General features: G+C 44.1%; 1 protein-coding gene across 1 annotated transcript in view; it reads left to right on the forward strand.

Annotated features, from left to right (window-relative positions):
- MYO9A (myosin IXA) overlaps window positions 1-15,859 on the forward strand; it is a 424,596-nt gene that overhangs the window by 340,148 nt on the left and 68,589 nt on the right. The window contains exons 29-30 of the mRNA XM_081084933.1: window positions 869-981; window positions 12,424-12,566. Coding sequence (XP_080941059.1) covers window positions 869-981; window positions 12,424-12,566 — 256 coding nt within the window. The remainder of the gene's footprint in view (window positions 1-868; window positions 982-12,423; window positions 12,567-15,859) is intronic.

Consider the following 15,859-nt stretch of genomic DNA (forward strand, 5'->3'; position numbering starts at 1 on the left):
TTCTCTCCTCTCTCAGGGATAACTGTCCATTATCTTGATAAGTGCTGTTTCATGTTGTTTTGTATGGGTTTCTGTTTTTGGTTATTTCAGCAAGAGGATAAAAAGGGTCCCTGTTACTTCATCTTTGCCAGAAGCAGAAGTTTGGTCTTTAAATTTTAACAACTCAAGATAGTTTTTGTTGATAAGGCCATAGTCAGGCAGACCAAAGGATTAAGAAAAAGATATTATAATTTTAGAAAAATTAAATATTAGGAAATGACTTGAATAGGTAACAGGAAATTCACTCCTTTAAAAAGACATATTGTAAACAAGTTGCACAGGAATTGCCAATTGAAATTCAGGTCCCAGTTGGATAGCCATATAAGTTGTTTATAATTTAGACTGTTGGTGGTAATAATGATTTTTTATTCTTTGCTCCTTTGTTTTTTCTTATCTTTCTGTGCACTTGCTCTTTTAAATCCTTTCCTGGATATAATAAAAATCTATAATAGCAAGTTAAGCCATAAAAATGAGCTATGAAAGACTGTACTTAGCATCTTATATTTGTCAGATCCTGGATCTCTTGTCTATATCTTTAGATGGTTTAACTTTTTTCTTATCGTTCCACTTGATATTTTTGTTAAACTGTCAGAAAACATGAGCTGGTAGGTCCTATTTAGCATTTTCATTGACTCAAGTTTTCTTTACTTCAGATTACATCAGGCAGAGTTTTTAATAGTTTATGTCAGAAAATCTCTGTATAATATTAATGTGTTTTTGTATGTTTTTAATAGGTGTAATTCTCAAAAAATTATATAACCTGAATTTCAGTTATAGTGCTATGATATATTACTTAGTTTTAAAGTCTCCGCATATGTAATTATTACAGACATCACAACGATTTTCTTCGGTTGATGAAGAAACAAAACTTCATAAGACTATGTCTCAAGGAGAGATTACGAAGTTGGCAGTGAGAGAGAAGTCTTCAGATTCGGATATAAGGTATAAAGTATACACTGAAAGTTAATAGGGATAATATAACTTATTTCCTAATTGACTATAGTTAAATACTTAGCTTCTTTTCAAAAACGTAATTGACAGAACAGTTAGTTTTGAAATTTAGCTATTTTCAACAAGTATTAAGTACCAACTGTGTGACAGGCACCTAATAGTTCAGATGTATAATAAGCTTTATCTTTCTAAGTGTGAATTGAGCAGAGTGTTTAAATCATTATATGATTTGTAATTTTTTTTGTTGTTGTAAAAGAAAAGATTAGACCAGATGAGATTGAAAATATTTTTCAGTTTTAGACTTAGATTTTATTCTGAGTTTAGTGATTTACAAATGGAACTGGAAAAATCTTTTGGGAAATAATTCTGTTGTTTTTAAGAGAGTATGTAGAATTTTTATTTGTCAAATAAATATATTTGGGATGTGAAGAAAAGGGAAACCTAGTGCACTGTTAGTAGGAATGCAGATTGTTGCAACCACTATGGAATGTTCCACTATGGAACATCCTCAAAAAATTAAAAATGGAACTGCCTTATGACCCAGTGGTTACACTTGGGTATATATCTGAAGAAACCTGAAACACTAATTTGAAAGAATATATGCATGTGTATGTTCACTGCAGCGTTATTTACAATAGCCAAGATATGGAAGCAACCCAAGTGCCCCTCAATAGATGTGTGGATAAAAGAGCTATGGTCCATTTATACAATGAAATACTGCTTGGCTGTAAAAAAAAAAAAAAAAAAAAAAAATGAAGTCTTACCTTTTGTGACAGCATGAATGGACCTAAAGGGTATTAAGCTAAGTGAAATAAGCCAGTCAGAGAAAGACAAATACCATATGATTTCACTTATATGTGGAATGTAATGGGACAAAATAAGCAACAAACAAACAAAAAAACCACACTCATAGATACAGAGAACGGACTGACAGTTGGGGGAGTTGGGGGAATGGGTGAAAAAGGTGAAGAGATTGAGAACTACAACATTGGAAATGTAATCAGTAATATTATAATAACTATGTATGGTGCCAGGTGGATGCTTGGGGCAGCAGGCAGATCATTCTGTAGGCTATGTGATTTTCTGGCCACTTTGCTGTACATCTGGAGCTAGTGCAGAACGGTATTGGGCATGGACTGTGCTTAGGGGGAGAAATTAAAAGAAAAAGAAAAACAGCCAGTTTACAATAAAAACACAATTTTATAGTATTTTAATTGACAATGAAGAAATCATTATAGGAAAAGAAGAAATTTTAAAGTAATTTTACATTTATTTTAAAAATGAACTTGAAGTATAAATAAAATTGAACTATTTCAAGAAAAATATTTACTACCAAAACTGACTCTGGAAAATATTTAAAGAAAAATTAAGCAGACTAAATAATTAAATATCTTTGTTCCTTATTGTGTTATATAAAGCAGTCAGGCTCTCACTGAACACTTAAAGATCACATTGAAATCTATGGTTCATAACACTATTAAAGACCAATTCCTTAATGATTGTATAGGCATAAGCCAGATAACCCAAATCCAGAGAAATTTTGGCAAACGAGAAAGAACATATAGCTGGAGATAGCAGATTAAGTATACAAATTTAATTTTCACTTTCTCCTTCAAAATTACTAAAGTGATAAAACCTATGCAGGCCAAAAAAACAACAACAGGAAAACAGCACAAGACAACAACAATAAAACTGTGGTATCCAAAAAGTAAATAGCCCAGCTGGCATGGTTCAGTGGTAAAGTGTCGATCTATGAACCAGGAGATCACGGTTCAATTCACAGTCAGGCCACATGCCTGGGTTGTGGGCTCCATCTCCAATGTGGAGCATACAGGAAGCAGAAGGGAGAGGGAGAGAGAGTTAGAAACATCAGTGATGAGAGAGAATCATTGATCAGCTGCCTTCTGCACATCCCCCTACTAGGGATCGAGCCTGCAACCTGGGCATGTGCCCTTGACCGGAATCAAACCCAGGACCCTTCAATCCACAGGCCGACACTCTACCCACTGAGACAAAGTGTCTAGGGCTTGCTTTTTACCCTTTTTTTTGATCACTACACATTTGAGGGAGCATCTTAAATGAAATAAACTAAAAATAATACATAAAATACAATTTGGAAGAAATAAACTATAGAGGAGAAGGAGGAGGAATTCAAGACAGACAAGTACAATTTTTTTTGACAAGTAAAATTATCATTAGACCTATATTAATAAATATTACTACATTTATGAAACCAGAGTGCATGAAAAAGAAACATTCATAATGAAAAGAGCTTTTGAAAATTAAAAGTATAATAGCATAAAGAAACAACTCAGACGTGTTAGAAAAATGAGGCCATATCTCATAAAGTTGAGCAAATAGGCAAAGAGATGGAAGAGACAAGAAAAAATAAGAAAATTAGAGGAGCTGTTCAGCAGATTCAATGACCCACTGATGGGAGCTCTGGAAAGATAGAACAAAGAAAATGGAAGGGATGAAATCATTAATAAAGTAACTCAAATTTTATAGAACTGAAGGGCATGAATTTCTAGATAGAAAGGTCCCACTGAGAGCCTAACATAATGGCTGAAAATAGACTCATACCAAAAGATATCTATACTAATAAAAGGGTAATACGTTAATTAGACCGGACATCTTCCAGACAAAGCCAGGGTGGCGGGGCCAAGGCAGAAGTGGATAGGGGCGACCAGGCCGGCAGGGGAGGGCAGTTAGGGGCGACAGGCTGGCAGGGGAGGGCAGATAGGAGTGACCAGGCTGGCAGGGGAGGGCAGTTAGGGGCGACCAGGCCGGCAGGGGAGGGCAGTTAGGGGTGACCAGGCTGGCAGGGGAGGGCAGTTAGGGGTGACCAGGCCGGCAGGGGAGGGCAGTTAGGGGTGACAGGCTGGCAGGGGAAGGCAGTTAGGGGTGACCAGGCTGGTAAGGGAGGGCAGTTAGGGGTGACCAGGCAGACAGGCAGAGTGCTTAGGGGCAATCAGGCAGGCAGGTGAGTGGTTAGGAGCCACGAATCCAGATTGCGAGAGGGATGTCCAACTGCCGTTTAATCCCCTGAGAGATCCGGGAGTGGAGAGGATGTAGACTGGGCTGAGGGATCCCTCCCCCCACACACACACATGAATTTCATGCACCGGGCCTCTAGTCCATATATAAAAAATCCAGGGACAGAAACAACCAAACAACTGGTCGCCATGAGCTGGCATTGACTGGCAAGCGGGCTGAACTGCTGACCTCTCGGTCCCTCCACCTGACTCCCGTAGGTGGCGGTGGCTCCCTCCCACCTCCCGCAGATGGTGGCGGCTCCCACCCGCCTCCAGTGAACCACTGCCGCCCACTGTAGCCAGCGAACCAGTCCGATCAGGGGGTGGGGCTGGCTAACCTCACAGCCCCTCCCCCTGCCAGCCTGCCCCTGATTGGACTCTCCCATCCTGATCAAGAGTGGGTTGCACAGAGCCTGGACCCTCCCTAGCAGACCCAGTCCTTGGGGTTGAGAATTCTAATGGCCCTGCCCAGAGGGTAGAGGCACCTGACAGACAGGGACAGGGATCACAGGCCTCCAGGGAGCACTGCAGAGTTGGTGAGGAGAGGAGAGGGCCTGCGGAGGGAAGAGGAGGTGAAGCCAGCAGATATCAGCCCAGAATCCAGCCCTTGCCCCCAGAGGCAGCGTGCCCTCAACCAGAACCCCAGCATGAATCGGAAGAGCCCGAGGGAGGCTTCAGGAAGCTCTACACAGAGCTGCGCGTTGAGAACGAGACACTTTGTGAGGCCCTAACTGAGACCACGCAGCTGGCTGGCGCAGCTCAAGGTGGAGCTGGAGTGTCCCATGCAGAGGCAGGAGCGCTTTGCAGAGAGGCCAGCCCTCCTGAAGCTGGAGACATTTGAGCGCAGGGCCCTGGAGCACATGGCCGCTGAGCTGAAAGAGGAGCTGAAGGGCCTGTCCAACCTCCGGACTGACAACCAGCACCTCAAGGACGAGAACACGGCCCTGATCTGCATCATCAGCAAACTGTCCAAGTGACCCCAGAGGACTTACCCCTGCACCCGCATTTATACACCTGCTTCTGCCACACACACACTTTCCCCTGTGTGAACACAAGTGATAGGGCTATCGGGGAGTCTCTGAGAAGCCATAACCTCCGCTGGGGACCTCCAGGCTGGGAGGGGAGCACAGAGTCCCCAGGAGCCAAGGGGGCCATCTGAGGCCAGGATGGAGAGGGAAGGCTAAACCAGGTAGGGGGACCAAGGCTGCAGGCAGGACCAGGAAGGAATCGAGGACCAGGAAGTGCCAGGACCAGTAAGCCAGGACCAGAGTGGCCACTTGGAGGTCCCCTCTCACATGCGCTGCCACCAGTCATCCCTCCTGCCCCTGAGCAGGAATCCAAGAATGTGCCAAGCATCCCGCTGGCCTGGGTGGGTGGGCCTGTATATAGGGTCCATGAGCAATAGGGAGGGATGTCTTGTATTTTTTGCTTCCCCCTCTCTGACTCTGGGGGAGAAGGTATTTTTGAGCGCCGCAGGGCAGTGGGCGGGGCTGTGAGCAGCGCAAGCTACCACACGTATAATTTCACGCACTGGGCCCCTAGTCCTATCTAATAAAAGAGAAACATGGTAATTAGCCGTACATCCGCTACCCTTCCCATTGGCTAATCAGGGCGATATGCAAATTAACTGCCAGCCAAGATGGTGGCCGGCAGCCAGGCAGCTTAAAGCTAACATGAGGCTTGCTTGCTTCAGTGACGGAGGAAACCAACGTTCCCTGCCTACCTTGCTGGCCTCTGAGCTTGCAGTTTGAAACATTGTTACAAATATAGAAGCTAAACAAAACCCCAGAAACCTACTTTCAGCCAGCCGGGATCTCAGAGCTGGAGTTGATACAGTGTTTCGATTATAGAACCCAAACAAACCAGATACCTGCTTTCAGCAGCAGAGGCCTCAGAACTGGAGCCAGAGCTAAAGCTGGCCCAGAATAAAAAAAAAAAAAAGAAAAAGAGCGGTTGGGAGCTTCAGTCACCCACCAGCCTGAAAACAGCCCTCATCCCCTCACCCAGGCTGGCCAAGCACCCCAGTGGGGACCTCCACCCTGATCCAGGACACCCTTCAGGGCAAACCAGCCAGCCCCCACCCATGCACCAGGCCTCTATCCTATATAGTAAAAGGGTAATATGCCTCCCAGCACCCGGATCAGCGGAGCCGCGAGGCCTCCCAGCACCGGGATCAGCGTGACGGGGCAGCGCCCAAACCCCCTGATCACCCTGTGGCTCTGTGTGTGACAGGGGGCGGGGCCACAACCTCCCTATCCACCCTGCTCTGTTCGTGACAGGGGAAGGCGCCCCAACCCCCTGATGAGCCCTGTTCTGTGCCTGATAGGGGGGAGCTCCCCAACCTCCTGATCGCCCTGCGGCTCTGTGTGTGACAGGGTGCAGCTCCCCAACCCCCTCTGATCCGCCCTGCTCTGTGTGTGACAGGGGGGAGGTCCTCAACCCCCTGATGGGCCCTGCTCTGTGCGTGACAGGGGGTGGCGCCGCAACCTCCCCATCGACCCTGCCTTGAGTGTGACGGGGCAGTGCCCCAACCCCCCAATCGGCCCTACCCTGAGCATGACTGAGGGTGGCATCGCAACCTCTCGATCCACCCTGCTCTGTGCATGACAGGGGGCGGCGCCCTAACTCCCCAATCGGCCCTACTCTGAGCCTGACCAGAGGCTGCACCTAGGGATTGGGCCTGCCCTCTGCCACCTGGGAGCAGGCCTAAGCCAGCAGGTCGTTATCTCCCGAGGGGTCCCAGACTGCGAGAGGGCACAGGCTGGGCTGAGGGACCCCCCTTTCCCCTGAGTGCACAAATTTTTGTGCACTGGGCCTCTAGTCTATATATAAAAGCCTAAGCAACAGTTATGATCAGAATGATCGGTCAACCAGTCACTATGACGCGCACTGATCACACGGGGACAGATGCTCAATGCAGGAGCTGCCCCCTGGTGGTCAGTGCGCTCCCGCAGCCAACCTCCTGTGGCCAGTCAATGTCCTCTGGTCTCTCGATTGGCCCAATGGGGGGATCGGCCAGCCCACCTCCCACAGCCCCTCCCCCTGGCCAGCCCCAGCTGCGGTCCCTCACCCCTGGTTGGCTGCTCTGAAGGCCCATCCCCCCTCCTCCCACTGGTCAACTTTTCACAGCCCCTCCCCCTGACCAGCCCGGCCTTGATGGGCCCCAATTTGGGGCAGGGCTGGATGGCCAGCCTCTCATGGGCCCTCCCCCTGGCTTGCCGACCCCCATTGGCCCCAATTGCTGGCTAGGCCGAGGGACCCCACCCATGCATGAATTCGTGCACCGGGCTTCTAGTGTCATTATAAAACAGAGACAAAAGTACTCTCTATTGTGTCTGTGAAAGTAGCTTTTCAACTAATAGTTGTACAGCAAGCACTGAGGGAAACCACATCAGAGAGGCTCAGGAGAGAGATTTCAAGAATATGAAACTTGATGGAGTACCTACTATGTTTGAACATGTTGAGAGGAGATATACACAAATGGGGAAACTATGGAGAAAAGTAAGCAAATATAGAATAACATTTATTAACTCTAGAAAAAAACAGGTTATTCAGGGAACTACATGTTTTAGCTGTGAATATTATTTACATAAGAAAAATAGTGAAAATTAATTACTAAAAGAAAATACTGTATATTGATCTAACTAAAATTATGATATTCTATTGGCGGCACATCTGTGTTGAAGGTGTATAAATATGTGGTGGAACATGCTTAATCATTATCTGTGGCTATAAATATGATAGCAATGTAAGTACAATAAATATTGATAGAATCAGTTAAATTAATTCAAAAGCATTGTCTTCAGGGAGTAGAAAAGGAATGCAAGTGGCAGAAGATTGCTGTCATTTGTAATGAGCCTTATAGAAAATTTCTCCTTATGCTATGTGGACATATATGTTTAGTAAGAAGCTTGTTAAAAAGCACAAACAAAAGAAAAAAGATCATGGGCTTCAAAACCCATAGATAGACCTTATTTTACCTTCTAGCTTCATCAGCCCTCTGAGTTTCATTTGCTCATATGTAAAAGTAAGGATAATAATGATTATTTATCACAGTATATTTGACCCTTAAACATGGGTTTGATCTACTTGGGTCCACTTAATATGCACATTTTTTGCAATAAATACATATAGTACTGTAGATATATTTTCTCATGATTTTCTTAACACTTTCCTCTAGCTTACTTTATTGTAATAATACAGTATATAATATATATAACAAAAATTATGTGTTAGTTGACTGTTATCAGTAAGGCTTCCAGTCAACAGTGGGCTATTGGTAGGTAGTTAAGTTTTTGGGGAATTAAAAGTTACGCACGATTTTCATCTGCACATGGGGTGGGTGCCCCTAACACTCATATTTGTTGTTCAAGGGTCATCTGTAGTTGTGAAAATTACACATATCATGTGTAAAACATAATATTTGGCTTCTATTAGATGTTCAAAAAAATTTATTAACTCAGTGAATATATGAAGGAACAAACTAATGTACAAATAAGTCTCCTAGTTTGGGGTTAAGATAATTGATATATAGTCAGTAAATGTGAGCTGTTATTATCTCAAGGTGTTGCCTTGATATATATATATATATATATATATATATATATATATAGAGAGAGAGAGAGAGAGAGAGAGAGAGAGAGAGAGAGAGAGAGAGAGAGAGCGAGCGAGCGCGCCAGGGTCTGTAACATCCAAAACAATCGAAGGCATGACCAAACACCAGGCGGGGTTGGGCGTGGTGACGTAGCCTCCGGCCTGGGCGCCCTGCTGCCTCAGTGGTTGACTCCAGCAGGACCTGGGCCCTCCCCTCTGTGGACCAGAGGCTGTTTTCCTGATACCATGTTCCCAGGATCTCTCAGACCCATTTGTGGAAGTCAGGAAACACTACGTGTGGTCATCCTGCCCTGGGGACTCTAAGGGTTGACAGCAAGGGTGGGCTTCTGTGGGGTCCCCTCTGCTATGCAATCCAGGATCCCTACATCCTAATATTGACTCTGGCAGGACTTCGGCCGGTCCTCTGTGTATCTGAGGTCCCACTCCCATACCAACGCCCCTGAGTCTCTGAGACCCGGATGCAGAAATTGCCTGTTGTCGTCATCCCACCCTGGGGACTCCCAGGGCTTACACCGGGGGAGGGCCTTGGTGGTGTTGCCTCCGTTGTGATATACAGAGTCCCATAACTGTTTCCTTGGGGTCCTCACCTTGACTCTGGCAGGACTTGGGCCGGTCCTCTACGTATCTGAGGTCCTGCTCCCTATACCAAAACCCCTGAGTCTCTGAGACCCGGATGCAGAAATCGCCTGTTGTCGTCATCCCGCCCTTGGTGGGATGATTCTGTTCTAGGGTCCAGGGTCCCTCCCTCCTCCCTCATGTTCCTCACATTGAGCTCTGGAAGGTCCTGGGATCCTCCCTCTGTTGACCCAAGGCCGGACTCCTCAGATCAAGGCCTCACTGCCCTGAGTCCTCGGCAGGAAGTCAGTATACTTCACATCCAGTACCAAGACCAGCAATTCCAAAGCCTGATGGCAGGGGCTGAGATGGATTCCATAGGGTCTTTTAGCCCTCCCTCTGATCCTTACTTTGACAGGGCATGGGGTCTCCTGTCCTCTATGAATCTGAGTCTGCAATCCTCAGACAAAGGGTCTGACTACCCGAGTTTCCTGAGGAGGTGGGGTAGGGGGAGGTGCAGCTTTCAACATAAAAACAGGAAGCCCAACTTTGGGAATTTAAATTCCTGCCTCATTCACCTTATACTGTTAAACTCCAGATCTAGATACTATACCTACTATGATCACCCCCAAGATTTTAAACAAAGCTAAGATAACCAGTTGAGCAACTCTATTCATTAAAGACAGCCTAAAGGCTATGATTTCAACCTTGAAAACAGAAAGCTGGGGAGAGCCACATGGACAGTGGAAAAAGGGGGATGAGATGGAAAATTTCTCTGGTAGTAGCCAGAAGTGAATGGTTTTCAAGAGCAATCTATACTAGGGAAGCAGGATGATTCACATCTCCACAGAGACAGTCACATTACCTTGAAAAGATTTTAGGTAAATCTTATAAAAACTAGCTAATGGTGAAGGATGAGAAAGAACAATGAACCACTGAAATGGGTGGGCTAGGGAAACATTTGGAGGAAGCATCATCTTCCTACCATATGACCCATCAGAATTGAACATGGGGTCAATAAGTTTGAGAAGGCTTAGGAGTGCTAAAAAAATGCCCCCTTTCTCTTACCAAAGCATCTTGGCCTCCCCCCCCCCGCCCCCCGCCACCCTCCCCCCCCCCCCCCAAGGAAGTGTCAGGATGGTTCTTTATGATGTCTGAATTTCTCTCCCAGAGCTACTATTAGCTGGAGGGGAGGCTTCCTGATTCATTAAAGCCTAGAGGGTGTGGCTCTCATAGAGAAAAACGTATGTTCAGGAGGTCTTGGATAGGGCCCTGGGAAATTTTGACATGGTGAAGATGACCAGGAAACCACAAAACTCCTAGCACAGTTATGTAACAACCAACCCCATTCACCAAAAGAAGGCAAAAGAGGAAGAAGCCCTGTTAACCCAGGTCCAGTGTCCAGGATGAAAGGACCATACCCAAACTTCTCCTCCTCTTTAGTGACATCTCCCCAAGACTCCCGGGTCTTGCCTGGCAGATTCCATCCGCAACCCAGCCTTTTTCTCATGAAGACTTTTTTCCCTTTCATCCCAGCCATTTCCCCACAAACCAATGTCCTTCTGTGCTCACTCTGTTGTCCTTCCAGGTACTAAAGGTACTTTTCATGGGGGTGAAAAGATGTCTTTAAGGGAGTTCAAGGAAAGGAGCCTTTCCAAAAATTCCTACCCCTTGAAGAAAAGCTATAAAGCCAACAATATGTGACCGTTATCACAGGCCAAATGAGGAACTGAATAAAAATGATCCAGAAAAAGACCAAGATGATGTAGAAAAATTCACCACCTTGAGTGATAACTTGGGCAGCCAGTAACTTCAGAGCAAGGCCAGAGACCTCAGAACTATCTATGAAGTCTCTGACGTCTGACCCCAAGAAATGCTGACATTGTGGAAGCCAAATTTTACACCTACAGGGTACACCAATAGTGATGATTAAAATAAAATTGATAAGTGGTTCACTTCTAGTGTATGCATAATTTTCAGACAATTTTTATTGAATTTATTGGGATAACATCTATACTAATAAAAGGGTAATATGCTAATTAGACTGGGAGACCTTCCGGACAAAGCCATGGTGGCGGGGCTGAGGCAGAGGCGGTTAGTAAGGGTGATCAGGCCAGGAGGGGAGGGCAGTTGGGGGTGATCAGGCCACCAGGGGGGGCAGTTGGGGGTGAGCAGGCTGGCAGGGGGGCCAGTTGGAGGCGATCAGGCAGGCAGGCAGGTGAACAGTTAGGAGCCAGTGGTCCTGGATTGCGAGAGGGATGTCCGACTGCCGGTTTAGGGCCTAAACCGGTAGTTGGACATCCACTGAGGGGTCCCAGATTGGAGAGGGTACAGGCCGGGCTGAGGGACACCCCCCCCCCCCCCCAACCTCCCGCATGAAGTTTGTGCACTAGTTTATGTGATAAAAGAGTATGTCATTGCGAAGAATGAGGCAATATAGCATAGTAGGTGCAATTTGCAATTTTGTCACTCACTAGGTGTACATCCTTGGGAAAGGTACCTACTGGTTAAGCTTTCAGTTTTTCACCTGTAAAATGGTTATAATAATTTGAAAGTAAGCTTGTTGTAATAATTGTAACAAGTAATCCTATACAAGCACTTAGTACTGTGCCTGGAGCAAGATAACAACTCAAGTTAAGTGGTGGCTTTTTAAAATAATATTGATGACTCATGAATATAAAAGAGTAACATTAAATCCTTTGTTACATAATGGTAAGAGGAAAGATTCAAAATTGTATCTGTATCATGATTACAAGATGTGAAAATAGATATGCATATGGATAAATACTGGAAGGAAATTACCCCCAAAATGTAAACTAATATGTTTTAGAGTGATGGCATATCAGTGATTTTTTTAAAGTATTTTCATTCTTGTTAAGTTATTTATACATTAAATCCTAGCTAGAGGAAGGACAAGAATGAAGATATAACCACTTTAAGAATTAGAAAACCTGAGTTGGAATCCTAGTTCCACTGCTTTGTAGCCATTTATTTTAGGAAATTATTTAATGTCTAGGTCTTATTATTTCTGTATTCTAGGTGCGGAAAATATTTACCTTTCAGATAAAATTTAAATGTGAAATTAAAAATTAAGTATGATTAAATTTACATGTGAATATGAAATGAACTAAGGTATACTTACAGTATTGCTTAAAGTGGTTACAAATATTATCACTGGAACTGGCTGATTTCCATTTTGACCTTTATTTTATTTTATTTTTCTAAATAGACCTCAGAAAGCGAGGATGAGATTCTGGGCCAAAGGGAAACAAGGGGAGAAGAAGACCACCAGAGTGAAACCTGCCACCCAGTCGGAGGTTTTACCGCTCGTGGCTGGCTCAGATATGATTCCAGTGCATCAGTTTCCAGATGGTAAAAATGGACAAAGGGGGAGATTGTCTTTGTAATTCCTATTTACTCTTTCTGAAAGTTTGCTATTTTTCTAATATTGTAACGGCAATCCTGTTGGCTACATTTTCTACTGAGATAGGACCAGGATTATGAAATCCTTCCTTAACTAAAAGATAATTATGTGGTACAAAATGGTGAAGCAACAACTACTTTAAGAATGATTGAATCTTTGGTTAGCCTCATTTTTTTAAAGTGTTAAAATTTAGTCCTCATACACTCACAAATATATATTATTAGTAAAAATAACAGCAGCTCATATTTGAGTGCTTACTATGTATAAAGCACTGTACTAAGCATGTATGCATTAAATCAGTTGATCCTCACAACTTTTTGAGGTAATATGATTATTATTCCTAATTTATAGATGAGAAAACAGGCACAGAGAAGTTATTTGCTTATATACATATAGTAATTGGCAAAGCTGAAATTTGAATCTAGGCAGTCTAGCACCAGAGTCCACATTCTTAACCACCATGTGCATATTAAGTAACTACCATATGTCAGTGCCTGGAATTTTATAATAGTAGCTGTTATTTTAACTTTTTGGACATCAATCATAAAATATTTGAAAGTACCCAACAGTTAGTTCATCTGTTGAGAGCACTGGCTTTTTTTAATGATAGAATTACTAACTCTAAGGATTTCAGTAACCCCTCTATTAGATTACCCCATTCTTCCCTTTGCTTAAGCATGTTTTTTGTTTTTTTAATTTTTTTTAATAAATCTTTATTGTTCAGATTATTACAGTTGTTCCCCTTTTTCCCCCCCATAGCTCCCCTCCACCCGGTTCCCACCCCACCCTCTGCCCTTAACCCCCACCACTGTCCTCGTCCATAGGTGTACAATTTTTGTCCAATCTCTTCCTGCACCCCCCGCACCCTCTTCCCCCCAAGAATTGTCAGTCCACTCCCTTTCTATGCTCCTGATTTGATTCTATTCACCAGTTTATTCTGTTCATCAGATTTTTTTATTCACTTGATTTTTAGATTCACTTGTTGATAGATACGTATTTGTTGTCACTTCGTTGTTCATAATTTTTATCTTTACCTTTTTTTTCTTCTTCCTCCTATTAAAGAATACCCTTCAGCATTTCATATAATACTGGTTTGGTGGGGATGAACTCCTTTAGCTTTTTCTTATCTGTGAAGCTCTTTATCTGACCTTCAATTCTAAATGATAGCTTTGCTGGGTAAAGTAATCTTGGTTGTAGGTTCTTGGCATTCATCACTTTGAATATTTCTTGCCACTCCCTTCTGGCCTGCATAGTTTCTGTTGAGAAATCAGCTGACAGTCGTATGGGTACTCCCTTATAGGTAATTGACTGTCTTTCTCTTGCTGCTTTTAAGATTCTCTCTTTGTCTTTTGTCCTTGGCATTTTAATTATGATGTGTCTTGGTGTGGTCCTCTTTGGATTCCTTTTGTTTGAGGTTCTCTGTGCTTCCTGGACTTGTAAGTTTATTTCTTTCACCAGGTAGGGAAAGTTTTCTGTCATTTCTTCAAATAGGTTTTCAATATCTTGCTCTCTCTCTTCTTCTGGCATCCCTATAATTTGGATGTTGGTATCCTTGAAGTTGTCCCAGAGGCTCCTTACTCTACCTTTATATTTTTGGATTCTTTTTTCCTTTTGCTTTTCTGGTTGGGTGATTTTTGCTTCTTCGTATTTCAAATCATTGACTTGATTCTTGGGATCCTCTAGTCTGCTGTTGGATCTCTGTATATTATTCTTTATTTCAGTCAGTGTATACTTAATTTCTAATTGGTCCTTTTTCATATCCTTGATTGTCTCACTATATTTCTCGGAGGTTTCTAGAAGATTCTTAAGTAACCTTATAACCGTGGTTTTGAACTCTACATCCAGTAGTTTGCTTTCCTCCATTTCTTTCATTTATGACCTGTTTCTTTGTCTCCGCATTTTGGTTGCTTCCCTGTGTTGATAGAGTGGCTCTGTGTGCTAGGTGTCCTATAGGGCCCAGTGGCTCAGCCTCCCTAATTACCTGAGGTGGACACTCATGGTTCACCCCTTTGTGGGCTGTGTGCATAGTCTTGTTGTAGTTAAGCTTTGATTGCTGTTGGTATCACTGGGAGAACTTCTGTACTGGAGACACCCTTATGGGGCAGGACTTGCTTCAGTGGGGCTTTGGCGCTCACTGAATCTGCCCCCTAAGGGTGTCTCTTATGGATGTGAAGAGTTGTAATCTGGACGGTCTCATTCTGACCACTGGGTCTCCAAGGAGGTGCAAAGTCAGCCATTGCCTGAGACCACCCTGCAGGAGCTACAGAGGGATCTCCAGATTCTTCCCCTTTGTTTGGGGTTTGTCGGTGCCCAGATGAGGCGCAGCTGTGAAGCAATGCAGGCTGATGACGAGCCTTAGGCCTTTTTTGAAGCTCTGGGGTTCTCTGACCCAGCTGCAGTTTGACAGATTTTAGGCGGAGAAAGGCCAGGCCATTGGTATGAAAAAGCCTTTGGGCACAGCTTGGGTGGGGTTGTAAATTGGGTGGGGCAGGGTCTCAGGGAATCACCATGGCAGAGCAAACAGCAATGGTTGCCTGTCGGCCCGCTCCGGATAGGTCCCTGGGTCTCTGTGTCCTGCGGCTCCGTGCAGGAACAATGACTGCTGCAAGCACCTCTGTGAGAAAGCCGCCCTCACATTCTGGCCCAATGCCAGAGAGTCTAGTTTCTCTCTGTATGAGTCTGAGTTCAGAGCAGTCGGGAGCTTGTCTCCCTCCCGATTGACAAAGACAACAGCATACCCAGCTGCCAGCCCCTTTCGCGCACACCTCCGGACCTCCACTCTTCCACACCTCTGCACCTCCTATCGGACTCAATGCACTTTTCTCTTTCCTTCTAATTATTGAATTTCCACTCAGCCAGCCTTCCCATGGTTCTGGATGCTGTTCATTTTGTCTTTCAGTTGTAGTTTTAATGTGGTTGTGTGCGGCAGCAAGTTCAGGTGTATACCTATGCCTCCATCTTGGTTGTCTCTGCTTAAGCATGTTTTAAATTACTATATGTAAAGAGGTCAGCTATCTTCAGTAGGGATATACATCAAAGATGAGTATGCACTGGGTAAAATACCAGTATTGAATAAATGGAAAGAAGTCCTAGAAAGAAAGTTATTATCTCTTAAAAAAAAGATACAACAGAAGCAATTACAATAAATAAATAAAACTGTTAATATATATGATAAAGGGACAAGGAGGACAGATCATTAAGTTCCACATAGGGCCCTAGCTGGTTTGGCTCAGTGGATAAC

The sequence above is a fragment of the Myotis nattereri genome (assembly GCF_964212035.1).
Source record: "Myotis nattereri genome assembly, chromosome: 1".
Classification (NCBI taxonomy): Eukaryota; Metazoa; Chordata; class Mammalia; order Chiroptera; family Vespertilionidae; genus Myotis; species Myotis nattereri.